Source organism: Gymnoscopelus microlampas (assembly GCF_963454915.1).
Source record: "Gymnoscopelus microlampas genome assembly, chromosome: 15".
Classification (NCBI taxonomy): domain Eukaryota; kingdom Metazoa; phylum Chordata; class Actinopteri; order Myctophiformes; family Myctophidae; genus Gymnoscopelus; species Gymnoscopelus microlampas.
The window spans coordinates 30,678,556-30,698,656 of NC_139952.1; the positions used below are offsets into that span (position 1 = coordinate 30,678,556).

General features: G+C 43.7%; 1 protein-coding gene across 5 annotated transcripts in view; it reads left to right on the forward strand.

Annotated features, from left to right (window-relative positions):
* Positions 1-20,101, forward strand: part of trioa (trio Rho guanine nucleotide exchange factor a) — a 97,318-nt gene that overhangs the window by 54,416 nt on the left and 22,801 nt on the right. For 3 of the 5 annotated variants that reach the window (XM_084081148.1, XM_084081149.1, XM_084081150.1), the window contains exons 15-37: positions 1,409-1,578; positions 3,083-3,257; positions 4,061-4,256; positions 4,867-5,033; positions 5,477-5,596; positions 6,086-6,277; positions 7,740-7,889; positions 8,725-8,839; positions 9,178-9,293; positions 9,606-9,728; positions 9,847-10,041; positions 10,144-10,259; positions 11,641-11,707; positions 12,611-12,720; positions 13,344-13,413; positions 15,330-15,419; positions 15,592-15,684; positions 15,785-15,896; positions 16,456-16,646; positions 17,049-17,150; positions 18,624-18,653; positions 19,140-19,282; positions 19,744-19,843. In XM_084081148.1, coding sequence (XP_083937274.1) covers positions 1,409-1,578; positions 3,083-3,257; positions 4,061-4,256; positions 4,867-5,033; positions 5,477-5,596; positions 6,086-6,277; positions 7,740-7,889; positions 8,725-8,839; positions 9,178-9,293; positions 9,606-9,728; positions 9,847-10,041; positions 10,144-10,259; positions 11,641-11,707; positions 12,611-12,720; positions 13,344-13,413; positions 15,330-15,419; positions 15,592-15,684; positions 15,785-15,896; positions 16,456-16,646; positions 17,049-17,150; positions 18,624-18,653; positions 19,140-19,282; positions 19,744-19,843 — 2,943 coding nt within the window. The remainder of the gene's footprint in view (positions 1-1,408; positions 1,579-3,082; positions 3,258-4,060; positions 4,257-4,866; positions 5,034-5,476; positions 5,597-6,085; positions 6,278-7,739; positions 7,890-8,724; positions 8,840-9,177; positions 9,294-9,605; positions 9,729-9,846; positions 10,042-10,143; positions 10,260-11,640; positions 11,708-12,610; positions 12,721-13,343; positions 13,414-15,329; positions 15,420-15,591; positions 15,685-15,784; positions 15,897-16,455; positions 16,647-17,048; positions 17,151-18,623; positions 18,654-19,139; positions 19,283-19,743; positions 19,844-20,101) is intronic. The other 2 variants (XM_084081151.1, XM_084081152.1) reach the window with 1 other exon arrangement.

A 20,101-nucleotide genomic window follows, 5' to 3' on the forward strand; every position in this document is an offset into this window, starting at 1 on the left:
AAACTAAATACATTTGATGTACAGTATATTGTTTTAGTTTAGTTTGGTACACAATTATCTATAAGTTAGTTTTAGTATTTTTCTAAAGTCTAGTTTTAATTTGTATTTCAGTTGAAGACAGGGAAACAGATTTAGTTTATATATATTTTTTAAATCGCTGTTTGAACACCTAAATCTGTCCCGCCCCAACATTCAGAAATCATCCAGTATAGAGTCATTTTGTATCTTGTATGTTGAAGCAAATGTAGCTGGGGTTTGAATGCTATAATTTACAAGGTACATTTACTGGACAATATTATATCAAATACAGTAAGTACACTACGTGCAAATAGCAGCTTCCTCCACTAGTGACGTCATGATTCGTAATAACTGGACAACTGCTTTCTCAGCAGTTATGGAGCACTTTCATTTCCATGTTAGTTTCATTATCTACTCAACAACAACTGATGTTTTTTATGTTCTTGCATAATCATTTTTTAATGCATGAATGACAATCGGGTACATAAATGTAGCCAATAACAACAGTTAAAGCATTATATTTGGGACCGAAAGTGCTTTGAATGTAAAGAAAAGTTGCACAGCTTCATCTTAAAGTCTACAATCGCTCAGGTTTTATCCATGGCAGCGTGCGTAATGATTTCTCGGCAACATATGTTGCATCATTAGTTTCATAGTAGCACATGTTCTTAAGAATAATGAGAAATAAAAGCCGGGTCTGCGCAAATCTTTGTATGGTCGTATGGTGACATAATTATATGTTGTGAGCGCGTCCATGCACCTGTTATATGCAACTTTGGGAAAGTTGAATAAGCTTTTGTGGTGATCTTGTACAGGCTCCTCATAAATCATTTAAATTCAAGTGGTTATGTTAGTTTACGGGTTGTGGCCGTGAGTGCATTCCATCTCCCTAGCTTAACCTGCACGCTACACGACATGACACTGATATGGACAGATGTTGTCTCTGATGCTTCATTTTCAAATGCGTGTGCATTGTTGTTGATTTGTGGTAATACAACTGTGTATTGATAAAATGTTCATGACAATTCCACACTACTTCACAGTACTCCTGTGAAACGAAGCGGCTCTGCTGTCAAAAGTTCTCCGATGTTAGAGCGCGCACACTCTAACATAGAGAGAGAGCAAGAGAGCATTTGAAATGTGTCTGATTGACAGACACAGACAGTGATAATAATAAATTGCAGTGATAATAATAAATTGCTGTGGGTTTTTAATCTGTCAGGATGTCCGGAGGGAATTACATTTTTCGGTCTTTGCTATAAAAAAAACTGAAATCTTAAATTGTCCCTCATCTGTTGCCCTACCTTTTAGAATTAATCTAATAACCTTTGTCCAAACATCTCTCCCTCTTCTTGGACCCTCCACCTCCTCCTACTCCTCCTCCCTCCAGCTATGGACGTGGTTAGAGGAGCTCCAGAAGGAGCTGTTGGACGACGTTTATGCCGAGTCGGTGGAGGCCGTTCAGGACCTGATCAAGCGCTTTGGCCAGCAGCAGCAGACCACGCTGCAGGTGACCGTCAACGTCATCAAGGAGGGCGAGGACCTCATCCAGCAGCTCAGGTACGCTGGGCTGTGCGCTAGATTTTAACGCAGTGGTTCTCCACCTTTTTCTGGATCAGGGCCCACTTGAAAATCTTGAAAGCGTTCACACCCATCTGACCACTTAAAGACCCACTCCACCCAAAATCATGTTTTTTTTTGTTTTTAATGTTTTTGAAGCTTGGTGGTTTTTGGCACTCTGCTTTTGTCTAAAGCATTATATGGATTCTTACCCCCAAAACTGGCCTTAAGACCGCCCTCTCTGTGAAAGCAGTTGTGGGACGTGACACGTGTACATTAGCATATCCATAAGGGGTTTTCCTGCAGGCGTGGCATAAAGGCCTAATTAATACATCCTGGAATTGTTAATGAGGGCACAGGCAGAGCCAAGTTCAAGGTGCTAGAGAACTCCTTTATAGATGTTTTTTTTGTGAAATACTTGACTGGGGCATTATTGATCAAACATTTATATTTCTGACCAAGTTTGGATGTGTGAACCGCAACTTTAACACTAGCCTGGAAACCAGACGAATCTGCTACAGCTATAATAGAAGTCCAGTGATAAGTGGTCAGATGGGTGCCTGTCATCAGGGGGTGTTGAGCTGGGGGGGTAAGGTGTTTCACCCGCTCACACTGTATGCTTCCAGTGAAGCTCCTCACCGGCAGGTGAACAAGTAGGAGGAATAAAATCAGTGACTACACCTACAACAAGTTCATGGGGAATTTGGGATATTGGCATAATGATTAAATTGCAAGACAAGGGGGAGGGATAATTGGCTGCTCTAAATGAGAAAAACGAGAGAGAGATAAACAGAAAAGCTTGCACAGAGAGAGTGGGCCGATGGCATGAGTAGGAGGAAGGATTGTAAGGTTTAAGCAGCGAGAGAGAAAGACGGAGGGATGGATGGAGCGAAAGAGGGTGGGAGGGATAGAGAGGGTGCTAGAGAGGTGCACATAGTTGACCTTTTTGACCCTGACTTCACCAACTCTATTTTTATACCGTAGAGACCTCTCTCCTTCTCGCTCTCTTTCTCTCTTACATAAGTTTTGTTTTATAATAACGTGTCTAATTTGTGTTGCAGCTTCCCTTAGGGAAACACTTAACACCTTGTGTGTGATTATGTGTGTTTGATTGACTGATTGAGTGTGTGTGTGTGTGTGTGTGTGTGTGTGTGTGTGTGTGTGTGTGTGTGTGTGTGTGTGTGTGTGTGTGTGTGTGTGTGTGTGTGTGTGCGTGAAAGTACTTTAGTCCTGCTGATAAATCTGCCATGTCTAATCAGTATCTATATGACCTCCAGTGTATTTGCTTCCTATCTATCTAACACACACACACACACACACACACACACACACACACACACACACGTGTGTTGATCTCCTCTCTAAGTGTGCACGTGTGTGTGTTCATTTGTGAGTGCACACATGCTCCTATGCACCTGTCACGATCAACAGAAACCCAGTGAAAATCAAACAGATTTGCTTTAGTTCTTATTTCATTTATAGTCTGTTTGTTTGTGTCTGTCAGGGACTCTGCCATCTCCAGCAACAAGACTCCTCACAACAGCTCCATCAACCACATCGAGAGCGTCCTGCAGCAGCTGGATGAAGCTCAGGCCCAGATGGAGGAACTCTTCCAGGAGAGGAAGATCAAACTGGAGCTCTTCCTTCAACTCCGCATCTTTGAGAGGGACGCCATCGATGTGAGTGCCCTGTCCCCGCCTCTCTGGGGCGGTAACTGTGTGTGTGTGTGTGTGTGTGTGTGTAGAGTCCAGAGATGGCTTCAGCAGTAGGGATACATCATCTCTGTAGATTCCATTATGTTATTACTTTGAACTTGTGCTACATCCCCAGAAGTGGCTACTGTACATCTTATAAACCTTTATGACTTTTTCACAAATAATAATAAATAAAATAAATGAACTAAATAAACATATAATATTTACAGTAAAGTAAGTCGGCTTGAGAACGAACTGTTCCCGAGCCATGTAGCCTATATTTCAGGAGCCTATCTCCTGTTTCCATAGAGTGAGGTAGCTTGATGAACAAGTAAACCCCCTGGACATGACGCTAGTATGTCACAGGTACTTACCCCCAATCCAACCCTTGATGCCGAGTTCCGAGCAGGGAGGCATTGGCTGCCATTATAGTCTTTGGTATGACCCCTGACCTCCTAATCTCAGGGTCGACACTCTTAACCACAAGGCCACTGAGCTGTTAACCCATTTAGACCTGCTGCCACCCATACGTTGTTATACCTTTGAATCCGGGAGCCACCTCTGTGTCTCATTAGTTGTTGCTATACATATAGCAACATAATGTTTTATACATTTTTTTTGTAAGAATTTGAACATTTTCAGAAATCTTAGGTTAGGTTTTAGAAGGCGTTTTTAGAATCGGCCTCAGGTCTAAATGGGTTAACTTAACATAAACAGTGCTAATGTACAGTATGTTCACAAAACCGAGGAACGTTGTTTTCAAACGCACTGCATTGCTTGCCTCTCAGATCATCTCGGATCTGGAGTCCTGGAACGAGGAGCTGACGGGTCAGATGAGCGAGTTCGACACGGAGGACCTGACGCTGGCTGAGCAGAGGCTGCAGCACCACGCCGACAAGGCCCTCACCATGAACAACCTTACCTTCGACGTCATCCACCAAGGACAGGAGCTGCTGCAGTACGTCAACGAGGTCCAGGCCTCCGGTGAGTCTCGCTGAACATAAAAAAAACCTCCTCAGCTCCTACAGGATTCGTGTCGCCTGGTTAAGTGTCCCCTGAGCGATGCGCTCCAAACACTGTTGACTCACTGCAGAGAAGTAATGTCTCCTAGGGCTGTGATTCCCAACTGTAGGTCCTGAGGATATTGCGGGCCCCCAAATAATTGGCAAAACACTACGATTTTATTGATAATATCACATTGATATACACACATTAATGTAAAGAAAATAAGTCCTGGAAGATGTCTCGTCTCCTCCAAACTATTGCTTGTTTTCAAGAATCAATCTTGTTTTCAGAATCAAGCTGGGCTGAATGTGGAAACAAAACTAAATACATTTATATCACGTCCACCTTGCTTGAACATCTGACCAACTTCTGACCAATAACTGTAGCCGAACGTTTGGCTAGTAGAACACCCGGAATCAGTTCTGAGACCGCCCACCCAAAGCTCTGAATGACGTCATATTGTAGTTTTGGGCCAGCCGAACTGGTGTAGTATTCATTGTGCTTAATCTGTGCTCCCACCTACAAGATGTATTTCGAATCAGACTCCCTCAATTACCTTTCCCTCTTCCTCCTCCTCTCTCCGCAACAGGTGTGGAGCTGCTGTGCGACAGGGACGTGGACATGGCCACGAGGGTTCAAGACCTGCTGGAGTTCCTCCACGAAAAGCAGCAGGAGCTGGACCTGGCTGCAGAGCAGCACCGCAGGCACCTGGAGCAGTGTGTCCAACTGAGACACCTCCAGGCTGAAGTCAAACAGGTAGAAGACATTCATTGTGCACGTGTATACGGTAGGCAGGAAGCATGCACATGCAACACATGCATGCGAAACGTAGCACCAACACGTTCGTCTGTGCCACCTTTAGGACGAGGATGAAGAAGCACATGCAGACATTTACACACAAACAGGCACACACACAACAATACGCATTCTTAGTACCAAACGTCTGCGCCACCTTCAGGCTGAAAGAAAGAACTGCAGACAACAGTGGACAAGAATCGCTTGAGTGCATGTTTAACACGCCTACATTACAGGTGTACTCAAACAATTCTGGTGTAGAGTATTCACTACATATGCTTTTTAATTTAACATCCCATTTCTTACATTGCTGCGTCGTGCGATAGGGATTGTCTGTATGATTCCACAAAAAAGTAAAACGTTTAACATATTAATATTCCTATCCGTCCTGTGTGTCTACGTAGGTGCTGGGTTGGATTCGCAACGGCGAGTCGATGCTGAACGCCGGTCTGATCACAGCCAGCTCGCTCCAGGAGGCTGAGCAGCTCCAGAGAGAGCACGAACAGTTCCAGCACGCCATCGAGGTGAGACTGTGTTTCTGTTCTCTGGGGCGCACACTGTGTAGTAGTTTGTATTATGTTTTTTTTAATTTACCAATGAGTACTTGTTTGCTGTCGGGTGGAAACTTTGTATCTCCATTCTCCATATTTAAACTTTTTATGTTTTTTCGTAAATTCCCTACTTCGTTTTACAAAAGTGTTGCATAAAAGTAGAGAAAATAGCAGATCTGTGAGCCGGCTATTTTCGCTATATTTGCAAGATTTTGAAAGTGAGAGTGAGTGTTTAATTTTGTCTGTTAGTTTCCTTTATAGTAACGTTTTTGTACGTACAAGGTTTCCACCCCAACAGTGACGATATGTTATGAAATCTAGACGTGTGTTTAGAACCTTGCAGCTGGTTTTGAGTCATAATATAGGAGTTATGTGGTTTTCACTCGATGGCATCCATTTAATCCCTCTCCTCTCCTTCTCCTGTCCTCCCCTGCCCCTCTATCCCCACCCTTATCCGTGTAGAAAACCCACCAGAGCGCTCTGCAGGTGCAGCAGAAAGCGGAGGCCCTGCTGCAGGCCAACCACTACGACATGGACCTGATCAGGGACTGCGCTGAGAGCGTGGCCTCGCACTGGCAGCAGCTCATGTTGAAGATGGAGGACCGCCTCAAGCTGGTCAACGCCTCCGTGGCCTTCTACAAGACCTCTGAACAGGTAGGCTTGTGGTCTTCTACAACCTTTTCAGGCCGTGACCCCCCAAAATAATCATACTTGAACTGGGGACCCCTCCCAAAATAATCATAGTATAATCATTTGAACTGGGGTTTAAATGGTCGGTAACGCAAAAGTTACTTTTCTCAGCAGGTAATACTTTAACGTAATGGTTGACTTTTTATGCTGTCAACCATTACTTTTTATGCTGATGTTTTGGCATAGCAGAATTGTACAAAGTAGTGTTATGTGACAAAGCAGAAATTATAGCCCTTTTGGGTTGCACAAGAAAAAACAAGAACAATCCCAAACGGAACTGGCACGAGATACAGTTCTAGTTACTGTTTTTGTTTCCACTAAATTAAGAGAAAACAGTTATAGTTGTAGTGACAACAGGACTACAACAACACTGTGGCTGAATCCAATTTGGTGGACCTCCCAGCTCTCTTAGTACACTGGCCTGTGGCCAAGAAGGCTATACTGGACCGTCCATAAATCTTTTTGTCCCACTGCACTTTTTGTTGTTGTAATCCTTCCGTTTTTTAAATATTTGAAATATTGTTCTGACCAACATTGTTTAGAGTCATACGTAGCCCAGTTCTCTCAAATGCTCTGATATTTTCATGTATATATTCTTATTTTCATTCCCTCATTCCCTGTTGTATTGTGTATTCTGACCAAATGACGATGAGAGCTTGGACCTTGCTGTTGCCCCGGCTGCTATATCACAATGCTAGTGTTCCAGGAAGAGAAAAGCTGTAGCTGACATTAGCTTGAAATACATTGTCACTGAGAGAGAGAGAGTAGACACAAATGAGACCTGCACATTGCGAGACGCCCCAGTAGCTGATCGGATGGTGCATTGATCACATAACAGTAATCGAACTTCCCAGGTTCGATACCGGGTGGAGCCCGGTGTTATGTGTCCCTCTCACTCTCTGCTGTGGACTTCCTGTCTCTTCCTGGCCCACTGTCCTACTTAAATAAAGAAGAAACGAAAAATAATCTTTCAAGACTGCAGAATTGACCCATTGTCAGCCTTCTGATTGGTCCCTTACCGACCAACCAGAAGGTTCCTTACGCCCTGTTCCGCACTAGTTCCTCCTGCTTTTGGTTGTTTATGCTGAGTTTGCAAAAAATATGACGTTTTCGGGGGCAAAAAACATGTTATGCCCAGTCACTATTACTGCACCTGAGATGTTCCTTTTTACTGAGGCCAAGTTTGAAATAAGATTTAATGTAATAGATTAAATATCAATAAGACGCAACAGACAAACACATGTTTTCAATGGTAGGGGATGAAGAGAGAGGATTTTTGTACAACCAAGCAACGGCAACCAATGGGCGGGCGCGAAATGGGGCAGGACTTGCCAAAGGGTCAATTGAGGTTGGGGAGCTTAGAATTAATTGAGTTGAGTTGCATTGTGGGTGACGTAGTCTACTCTGTTTGTGTGTTCTCCTGAAGGTTTGCAGTGTGCTGGAGAGCCTGGAGCAGGAGTATAAGAGGGAGGAGGACTGGTGCGGTGGAGCGGACAAACTGGGACCCAACTGTGAGACGGACCACGTCACCCCCATGATCAGCAAACACCTGGAGCAGAAGGAGGCCTTCCTCAAAGTACGAATACGCACGCGCGTGCACACACACACACACACACACACACACACAGTTAACATGCACTTTTCTCAGTTGATTGATTGAATACTTAATTAGTCAGAAATATAAACAGCACGTGGCACAGTAAGAAATTAAGGCTATAACACAAAAAAGTAATGGGGACTTGTTTCCACTGTGGTCCTATGTATTCAATTCATCAACATAGCATAACAAATTAACACAATAATACATGTCATCAACAAATACTAACACTATATGTACAACAGAGATTGGAAATTTACCTCCCCTTGTGGTCTCCTGATAGATGTTTTTTCAGGCCAATTTTGAAAGAAACCAGTGTTAAACATTCTTTGATGGATGGTGTCGGGGCATTCCACATTTTGGTGGCAGAGTAGTAGTAGTAGAATGAGAATTTTCCCATGTTTGTTCTAAATTTGGGTAGTACCAGATCATGGTTGCTCCCTCTAGTGTTGTGGCTGTGGGTGTCACTCACTTTGTAGAAGTAGTTCGACAGGTATGAGGTTATTGAGGGAATTGTCCAATCCCATTGATATTTGAGCCATCCCAAACTAGCAAAGTGTGTTGGAATTAGGTGGGTCATGGGCTAAAGGCAGAGAAGTAGTCCTATCAGTTTGTTTTGAGAGGTCTGAAGCTTAGTTTTTTTTTGTGACATTGAGATGTTGAAGAACCAAGAGGTGCAAGCATAATCAAACTGGCATTGAATGAGGGCTCCAGCTAGAGTTTTGAGAGCACTTTTGTTGACAAGAGGAAATCCTGCCTAAAAACCTTGTTATTTGATTACTATACCTGTCTAAACTCTGTGTGTTTCTGTCAGGCCTGTACTCTAGCCAGACGAAATGCAGATGTCTTCCTCAAGTACATGCACAGGAACAGCGTCAACATGCCGGGCATGCTGAGCCACGTCAAAGCTCCTGAACAGCAGGTCAAGAGTGAGTATCAGCCACGACAGGCTTTTGAATACTTAAGCATTTTAAATGGCAAGTACTCCAGCATGCTATACTTTGACTGGGGTTGAGTACTTTGTCCACCACAGGCATTTTGTCACTTGCAAACATAAGCTGACGTGAGAAAATGCAAGCCTTTGTTTATGTAAATTATGTAAAAGTCTTACAGTAGTTTGAACGTATTGGTGTTTTTACAGCATTGAGTGACAGAACTCTAAAGAAAGCGAGAACGGGACATTGGCATGTTATCGTTGCCATTTTGTCCATATGTGCACACCTGTGTGTTCTTCATTTTATTTGAATTGTGTTCCTGTTGTGTTCAGACATTCTGAATGAGCTCCTGCAGAGAGAGAACCGTGTTCTCCACTTCTGGACCATGAGGAAACGACGCCTGGACCAGTGTCAGCAGTATGTGGTGTTTGAACGCAGCGCCAAACAGGTACAAACACACGCATACACACACTCCTGTACACTTTATGACCCACGTCTGATTCATACTTACTTGTCGTATGATGGTGTCCCGCACCGTAAATAGCTGATCTACAAGCTCACAATGCTTCGCGACAGGCCACATTGTGAGCTTGTATGTCGGCTATTTTTGTTGCAGGACACACTCACTCGCTCACACACTCACTCACATATACGTACACAATTGCTTAGTTATTTTTCCGCTCATACCTGCTACCACGCACTCTTGTCCTGTTGTCTTCGCCCTTTTAATGCAAACATGTTTGTGTGCGTGTGTGCTCAGGCCCTGGAGTGGATCCATGACACAGGGGAGTTCTACCTGTCCACACACACCTCCACCGGCTCCAGCATCCATCACACACAGGAGCTGCTCAAAGAGCACGAAGACTTCCACATCACAGCCAAGGTCGGTCTCAAACACCCCCCCCCCCCCACACACACACACACACACACACCATCATTCAATGTATTAGCAACATTCTCTCCTTTCTGAACAAACCCTTTTTCCTCTGTCTGTCTCTCAGCAAACGAAAGAGCGTGTGAAGCTGTTGATCCAGCTGGCTGATGGGTTCTGTGACAAGGGCCACAGTCACGCCGTTGAGATCAAGAAGTGGGTGACGGCGGTGGACAAGCGCTACCGAGACTTCTCCCTACGCATGGACAAGTACCGGTCCAGTCTGGAGAAGGCCCTGGGCATCTCCTCAGACTCCAACAAGGCTGTGAGTGTACTAGAGAGAGAGAGAGAGAGTGTGTGTGTGTGTGTGTGTGTGTGTGTAGATGCAAAATAAATGATCTCATCTACCTATCTGCGTCTCTCTCAGAGTAAGGACCTACAGTTGGACATCATCCCGGCCACTGCGCCCGGGTCAGAGGTCAAGCTACGGGACGCCGCCCACGAACTCAACGAGGAGAAGCGCAAGTCAGCCCGCAGGAAGGAGTACGTACATATACTTCCTCACAGCTAAACGTTTCTCAACCGTTTCTGGAAAAGGGCCCACTTGAAAATCTCAAAAGTGTTCGCGGTCCACCTATCTCACCACTTAACAGTTAAGTTAAGTGGTCAGACGGGTGGTCCGCGTGCATTTTCATTGGATAAGAGGAGTTTTATTAGTTAAGAGCACTAACTAAACGTTCAAGTGAACAGATTAAAAGTGCAATAGACAACTTTCAGCTACTAGATGTTGCACTCACAGCACCTCTGTTGCATAAGGGTTCTTAATTCCCTGACTCGCATCCGTAAAGCAGCAATTATACAGTATGCAACATGGTAATGTACTGGCTGCCTCCAAGCAGTAATGATGCATTAAACGTTACCTTCGCAAACAAAAATGGAAGCACATGGATAATGGCGGCTGACAGCTTACAGACGTAAACAAAAACAATAATTTGGGATAATTATTATGTCACAGTGTGATAAATTATTCCACACCCAAGGCTATGTGAATTGCTTTTTAATTATAATTATTATTCGTCTACAAAAATATGTAATCAATATGACCTCAAAGGATACACTTTAAATATGAATGCAGATGCACATGCAGAACAAATGAGCACTCTGATGTCCTCCATCTGTCCACCTTCACAAATCTGTACTTCAACCTTTGACCTCTGTTTTGGAGGGGCTGCGTCAGTATAAGAACCAATCAACTGAACTAACAGTGCATATGAACGTACTGTATGCAGTACACCGGGGTTGGCGGGGGGCAGACTGCGTCTTAATATTATATGTGAAACACAAATCATACACATGGTTTCTTTCATAATTCATGTCTGGTTTATGACCATGTTTTATGGCCCCAAAGTCTTTCATTATTCATCAGTGTAAATGGAGGGAGCAGACAGGCTGTAAGGGAGCTACTGGCACGGACGTCAATCACATTGTGCAGTGGGATGTTGAATGAGACGGATATGACAATCTATTCTGTAAGCCATGGTGCGATAGTGACGCGTGGCGGAAATAGCAGATCCACATCTGCTTGTACAGTAGATCGGCTATTTTCGCTATCTTTTTTTTAATGTTCTCCCATAATGACATGTTGTAATTTATATTGCATGCTTAGATATTTAAACAGATGCTAGGTTCATTGATTACCTTGTATCCTATAGTTTCAATAAATAGATTATTTTGACAGTATATTGTTTAGACTGATGCTAGGTTCTTGGTTTAACTGGGATCCTAGTTTCGTGAGGCACTACACTGTCTCTCTGCTTTTGATGTACAGTATGTGATTAACTTGATTATTGTAATTCGGCTTGGCAATAATAGGGACGCCAGGTTGAAAGTGGTTAATCGTGAGTGTTTGTGTTCGTGTTCCTAGGTTCATCATGGCGGAGCTGATTCAGACAGAGAAAACCTACGTGCGTGACCTGCGGGAGTGCATGGACGTAAGTACAGCCAGACAGTAAAGTCCCCAGTGTTCATTTAAACCTGCAGTCCTACCCGGAATTCGAACATGGGTCTCTCCGCGAGTGATACCAAACTTCACCGCTCTTTCAAGAGGGCATCCCCACTTGGCCTGATGGATACTGTGCTTTTCAGCTTTAGACAGCATCACAGCATGAAAACGCATGTATTTGTTTTCATGTGCGCTGTGTTCCTACAAACACATTTGGCTGTGTTGGAGGGCGGCGGAGAGCGATCTCTGTCGCTGCGACTCCTACAGGTTGGTCGGGACATCTGTTCAGTGGGGAATCAGAACTGGAAGTTCGTGTTGTGTTCCTCCACACATGTTACGTCCTCCTGCCCTTCTCGTTGTCAAGTAAAAAATAACTGACTGGAGAGGAGACTCCACGTGTATCAGAGAAGACGCACGCGTGCTCGTCTAAACCCTCCCACATGACCAACTGTAGAGGTCAGCAGTGATGGGGACTACACGTGTGTGGGGAATATTGGGTATTGGCATAATGACTCAATTGGTAGTAAAAGGATAAAGAGAGAGATATATAGCAGTAATCAGATTTTTTTGCCAAACTGTTCACACCCTTTTCACACCAGTGGAGTGTGAATTATATGCAAGTGCACGAAATTAATTGAAACGCCTGTGCGGTCCCATTAAAACTCAGTCAGCTCCAAATGTCAGCGTTATGAATTAATTCATGGTTGGTCGGGTGAGGTTTTCCCCCTAAAACAATTGTCAAACTTCTGTACAAAAAACATTCATAATCTGAAAGTCAGAGGATTGATTTGGGATGGTTAGTATCTCATCATGATGATTCTATGGTCATTCTCATATGATGTTACCTTTAATGATACAATCTTCCTTGTTGTGCATTCTTGCCTCCATGTAGACGTACCTATGGGAGATGACCAGTGGAGTGGAGGAGATTCCTCCAGGGATCATCAACAAAGAGCACATCATCTTTGGAAACATGCAGGATCTCTACGAGTTTCACCATAAGTAAGCCCTGAAGCCTAACTGATGCTATGTAGAACAATGGTGTTGTTTGCCTAAAAGAACAGATTTGCAAGCCATGTTAGCTTAAAAAAATGTTTTTAATGACACAGTCATGTGATGGATTATAAATTAAGCTTGAAGCTTGTGTGAAGTGCTACAGCGATGTATGTTTATTGAGATTAAAGATGCTCTACCTCTCCATGTACTATTGTCTGGGGTGTTAAGTACTGACACTAATGTTCAGTATGTGACCAGTCTGTCGGTTGATGAAAGTGATGGCATAATCTATGTACTTCAGAAATATTGACTAGGAAAAGCTAGAAAATAAATCTAGATAAAGTGTTTTTCCAATTTTAGTGATGAATTTGGGAGACAGCCCTTGACCGTGTGTGGGGATGGTGTGCCATCACACCCAGCCCACAGCCCAATTAGTTTGCCAACTGTGACTGCATAAATCAGCCCCTACAATAGTATTTATAATTTAATGTATTACTTTCTTATATAATGTAGATGCCATCATGATTCGTTTTTTCTAGTAAATTTAAATAATTCAAAGAACTGTTTTGTTTCTGAAAGTGCTGACCTTTTGTCTTATCGGTTTCTCTGTTGTTTTGTTCTACCAATAGCATCTTTCTTAAAGAGCTGGAGAAATATGAGCAGTTACCAGAGGATGTGGGGCATTGCTTTGTGACATGGGTAAGTGTTGTTAACTAAAATAGTAAGGGAGGTCCATTTTTAGCCGCATGCTGAAAAGCATAGCGGCTCTATATTCAGTCTGACTCTGACCCGACAGATTTCCGACATGTATTCATGTTTGCAACACTTTTTTTGCCTGATTGGCTGTCGTTTAAGCCAATGGGATACTTTCCCATACTCTGAACGGGCGCCCTCGTCCTCCCAAGCTATGGGACTAGACACGCCTCTCTCAGTGGATTCGTCTGAGCGCTAGCCGAATTTGGCTAATAGTTAGCTTGTATGCTTGTATGATGTTACTAACTGTTTTTAGCCAAACGCGGTAATGTCCACTCTCCATTAGTTCTCGACGCAAGGTGCGTTATTAATCCCGTAATTTTCATGTATTGTGCATCCCAAAATCAAATGTATTAACCATGTGAGAGAGAGTTAAAAAAAAAAGCGATTCTGGGCGAGGTAAACAGAACACTCGCCCCAAAACACACTCACCCCCATTCATTTCGCGGACAGAGGCCGCCGGATTAGACCCGGGCGAGTGTGTTTGGGGACGAGCGTTCTTGTAATCCATTGCCGCATATGTAGCCATGGTTCACATTCATGTTTCAGGGCTACTGCCTACCGCATGATGCATCCATATCAAGGGCCCTTTTAATACAAAAACCCACGGCAATTTCGGTCTACAGTACACCAGCCTTCAACAATAGTGTACATTCAGTGGTCAGGTTCGTTCAGAAATCAATTGAAGTACGCAGGAGCGAGTTTTCCATATATACTGTAGCAAGCCACGCGCGAGAACGTGCATACACGCAGTACACTACACATGTGTCGTTGTTGACGTTTTCAGATGGTTTTAATTTGAAGGTATAACAGGCTGTTCAATGTGTTTTTGTGAGTTACGATAACTGACCGGCGTGCTCTATGCCGTCGTGTTTTGTTAAGTTACACAAGTGGCAGAAACGGTGCTTTCTGATTTTCACAATACAATGTAATCCACCCGCGTTTAGTTCAGTATTATAAAAGTGTTCACCCAACGCGTGTAAACTTAAGCTAATAGGTTAACAACAGTCTCGAGTCGGTCTCAAACAGTCGGGAGGGGGGAGACAAAGACTCGGTCGAGAGAGGCAGAGAAATGCAGACGATGCATCTCATTGCACAGAGGTGCGTGAGCAAGATAAGGATTTAACTTCATTTAAAGACTGGGTAGCAGAGTTCGGTCGAGGTAGGAGAAGCCGAGGTGAAGTGACTCCAGCACAGTGTAAGCACAGTGTAAGTTAATGTCCGCTGCCGTCAGCGCCATCTTCATAATAGATAAATATATATTCAGAACAGAATAATAATATTAAAAATATTTAATAAAACAAAAAATCGAAAATCTTCTTTTCTTTTTTTTCGGGTTTTGGGCCTAACATGATGGCAATAGTCGGGTTCGGGCCGAGCCCCGGGCCGGCCCAGTCGGGCCCAGTTAGGGCCGAGCCTTCATTTTCAGGCCCGTTGAGAACTCTATAAATGATTAGTAGCCTTAAAGCTACTATTTGAATACTATTATTATTTTGCCTATACTGTGTGGCTCGCTGTGCATCACTCTGATTGCATCTTTCATTCATTCTGCAACGTGTTAATTGTCCATCACCTGACAACCATTAGCTGTCTTTTGTCATCTTCATTTCTTTATAGTTAAATGTTGTGTTGTTGACAAGATTGGGGCCAAAAAAGCCTGCCGCATGCGGCTTTATTATGACTTGTCATTCTTGTTTTTTCTTCCACCCTTCCGACCTGATTTGACAGATTCTGATAGATATTGCGAGAAGAAAAGGCAGAATTGTGAGATAAATGTATTGAGAAAAGGGAGAGCCGCACCCTGAAAACCCATTAATTGTCATAGTGAGACGATTGATATGCCATCTCTCTCTCTTCTGTAGGCTGACAAGTTCCAGATGTATGTGAACTACTGTAAGAACAAACCAGACTCCACCCAGCTCATCCTAGAGCATGCTGGACCCTACTTTGACGTGAGTAAATGTTTTAGTGTCAGGTACTAAAGTACAACTCAGAGATATATCTTGCAGTGGAGTTATGACAAGTTGCCCCCTGCCAATTAAAGTACAATCCAATGACCAATGCAGCATCTATGTATATTATGTCTATGGTCACAGCACTGTGTGTCTTCATCCACGTTAACAGGAAATCCAACAGAGGCACCGACTGGCCAACTCCATTTCATCGTATCTGATCAAGCCTGTGCAGAGAATCACCAAGTACCAGCTCCTGCTAAAGGTAAACGCATTGTACAAGGACACTACAGCACAATCGGGTCTCTGTGGATGTTATCCCCATGGTTCTTGTTGTCATGGTTTCTGGTTGTGTGCGCATGTAGGAGCTATTGACGTGCTGTGAGGAGGGGAAGGGAGAGATCAAGGACGGGCTGGAGGTGATGCTCAGCGTTCCCAAGAGAGCCAATGACGCCATGCATCTGTCCATGCTGGAAGGTGAGCCGCACGCACGCACGCAGGCACACACACATGAACGTACGCAGGCACGCACACATGCACACCACACCCTGAAAGAAAGTAACACTTTATGTTGTTGCGATCTTCAGAGATGTAACGGTTTGGTCAAAATCTATCATTTATGTCCAATAATTTAATTTCAGGTTATAGATATGCTGTACGTACACACTTGACTGGGTCCTCATCTTTCATAGGCCATCTGTCGACCAGAGACCTGTAAAACAAAAGTGCCTACATCTTGTTTTTAGCGCAGAGCGCTGACCTGTTGTCAAGTTGAAGCATTAACATTAGCATCAAGCAATAACTCGGTCCATATGTTTGGCAGACGAACAGGCTGTTGACTCCTCTATGGTCCCACCTCTGCTTCACTCCTCTTGGATATTTGAAATGACATTAATAAGCGCATCTAAAGCCCCTTTGGGTCTTGAGCCCTCAAATCTGTACCTTTTTTATTAAGCAGGTCCTCAGTGAGTGACGTCCAAGTGTTTTGGTATCAGTTTTGTAAAATCATCCCCACCCCTTCCCCCATTGTTCCCAGGTTTCGATGAGAACATTGAATCACAGGGTGAGCTGATTCTCCAGGAGTCCTTCCAAGTGTGGGACCCCAAGACTCTGATCCGTAAGGGCAGAGAGCGCCACCTCTTCCTCTTTGAGATGTCACTAATCTTCAGCAAGGAGGTCAAAGATTCCAATGGCAGGAGCAAGTACATCTACAAGAGCAAACTATTTGTAAGTCCTGAAAAGTCTCTTTCATTTCCAGTTTTTGGATGCTTTAAGATGGTCAATAATAATAATAGTTTTTTTGTCTTGTTTGCTATAATTACAAACCTAAACAAACCATTAACACCTTAAATGTAAAGTTCATGTGCACTGTAGCTGTCTTTAATTCAGTCAAACTAGGGCCGGGCGATATGGACAAATGTCATGGTATTTTTGACCAAATGCCTCTATCGATATTGTGACGATAAAATTGTCAAATTATCAAAATTGGCATTGTTAGCTTCTGGATAAAACTAGGAAAGAACAACACTTATCACGATCTTACGACTACATGACCTGTCGATGTCTCTGACCATTTCTGAGACAGCATCATATAACCATCCTCTCTCCACCTCTCCTCTGTCCATCCAGACATCAGAGCTGGGGGTCACGGAGCACGTTGAGGGAGACCCCTGTAAGTTTGCTCTCTGGGTGGGACGCACGCCAACCTCGGACAACAAGATTGTGCTCAAGGTACGTTTCTCTTTCACTTCATATTCCTTCTAAGCTTTCTTCTTTTTCTTCTTCCTCTCTTCCTGCTGTCACTTCTAGGGGCTGCAACTATCCATGATTTCCTTAGCGATTATTCTATCGATTACTATTTTGAATAATCGAAAGCGTGTTTATATATCAACGATTTGACGTGAAAACGTGTCTAAATCGATTAGTCTGATTAGCACTTAAAGCCCTACTTTATACTTTGAGCCTGTAGATCTGCTCTTTGCACAATTTTTTAATTAAAATTGATTACCTCAAACCCCAAATCTAATAATTGATTGAAATTGATTATTTTTCATAATCGATTCTATTGATTAGTTGCACCCCTATTCCTGTTGTCACTTCTAAACCTCTTATGGTGCTGCTGTCCTCAAACACTCTTGCTCTGCCTCTCTCTGATTCTTGTTTTGAGTGCATGAAGCCAGCTCTCCAGATGGCGGTTAAAGCTTTCGGTATCCACCGCTTCCTCCACCCACTCTATTTTTCTCCACTGTCCTTTATCTTCGTCCATCTCTCCGTCTCTCTTGTGTCTGTCCGTCTGTTCTGGTCAGCACTGACCATACCTGTCTCTCTCTACTGCCCTCTGTCTGTTCTGGTCTGTACTGTCACCTGGTGTGCTTTAGCTGTGCTCCGTGCGTTAACACAGAAGCTGACCATTTATGTGGGGCTGTTTGCTGTGGATATGTTTGTATCTCTGATCCCTTTCTGTGGGCTAACACGCACCAACGCTGCTGACCACCCACTTTAACCTCTCAGTGCCCCAGAACTCTACCCTGGCGTTGCCAGACTGATCACGTGGGATTCACTCACAAGTTCCTCCAAACCAACTTGTGAGTGAATCCCACGTGATCAGTATGGCAATGCCAGGCTACCAGAACCCCACACCTACCACCACCACCACCAAAATCCACCCTGTAATTGTTTGAGTAGTCTTCCACAAGTAGAAAGAAATATTTATTGTATTTTTGTTGTGTCATGTGTTAGAATTAATGTACTGTACATTATTTTAATCCCCACTCCAACCTTACATTTGGTTCATGGGTTTTTCTGTGTAAAAGTAGAAAGATGGTGTCAGCCGATGGAAAAGCATGTTGCCAAATGGCCAAATCCTAACATGTCTTAATTCAGACCATTTTCCACAACTGCAGTATACATGTACATGTTGGTTTACCAAACTAACCACTAACAACAAGTAATGACGTGCTGTGTGCATTGTAAATGGATTCTGTCTTATTACTAACAGTACGGTATATGTTCACACATGCACACGCACAGCTCATCCATTACAATGTGCTGCACGTTTTGGCTTGACCAAACTGTCATTGGGGACCCTCGGTGTTGTCACGTCTACCATGTCAAACCATTTCGTCACCGTGTAAGAATAATAATATGTAAACGTTTAAAAAAAAACAATCCAGTGAAATTCTCTATTCTATATTTTAACCAAAGCTAAGTCAGGGATGCAAACATGGAGCCATGGTGAGTACTTCATTTACCCCCTACACAGAAGTCTGGATGAGCGTCATCTCTCAGCATCTCCTACGCCTGAATTCTATGTTAAAAAAATGATATTGAAGTTCGGGGGAAAGTACCAGGACTTGTTTCTTTATGCTAAAAGTGTGATTTTGAGAGCTGTTTGACCATGCAATGAGAGTGAAAGGGATTGTTACTTCCGGATCCTTGCTCACAGGGCACAGAACCAACAGCTAAAGATGGTGGACAATATTTGGACTTAGAGTAGCTATACAACCCAACCTTCTAACAAAGTTCAACATTACTTTAAAGACTGGGTAGCAGAGTTCGGTCGAGGTAGGAGAAGCCGAGGTGAAGTGACTCCAGAATTCTGACAAAACACTGACAGACAAACATTTTAAAAGTTCAAAGAAAGGTCACTCCCAGAGACTGCTCTAACCTTTGACCCCTTGACCCTATCCCACCCTCCCACTTGCTGTCGGCCAATGGCAGGCGTCGAGCATAGAGAACAAACAGGACTGGATCAAGCACATCAGGGAGGTGATCCAGGAGAGAACGATACATCTGAGAGGAGCACTCAAAGAGCCCATTCACATCCCGAAGGCAACCACCGCCAAGCACCACAAGGGCCGCAGGTACGTGTACAGCTACGGTTTGAATCTGTGTCTCCCGCGTGGAAAATCAAGCATCTGCTGCTCATTCTATAGACAACCCCCTCCCCCTTGCCAAGGGAGATATTAGGTTTCAGGCACTGTTACTCGATAATTCCTGCCGGCGCCATTAAACATCTTAATGCCTAGTGGGCATTAATCCATTTGAGATGCAATGTAGGCCTATAGACGTGGTGCAATATTATTTTATTGTTATTACTTATTGCCTTTTCATGTTTGTTTTACTGAGAGCAACTTTGGTATCCATTTTGCCCTCGGGAATCAACAAAGTATTTCTATTCTATTACACGTGCACTGGCAGACACTATCATGCACACTCGTTCACACACCAACACATACTTGCGTACTGGCGCACCAACATGCTTACTCACAACCAACATGAATTTGGATCATAAACACACACTGTGACATTTTGTGTCCTGCAGGGATGGAGAGGATCTGGACAGTCAGGGTGATGGCAGCAGTCAACCAGACACCATCTCCCTGGCCTCCCGCACCTCACAAAACACACTGGACAGTGACAAGGTGAGAGCGCACACACGCGCGCACAGACACACACACACGCACACACACACACACACACACACACACACACACACACACACACACACACACACACACACACACACACACACACACACACTGGACAGTGACACGGTGAGAACACACACCTCACCAGAGTGAGAGCTTATGGATACTCTTTACTGCACACTGGCTGCAGGTACATCTGGTCAAGTTTTGCTATTGAATTTTGATTTAACATTTTTTGTTCAAACTGATGTC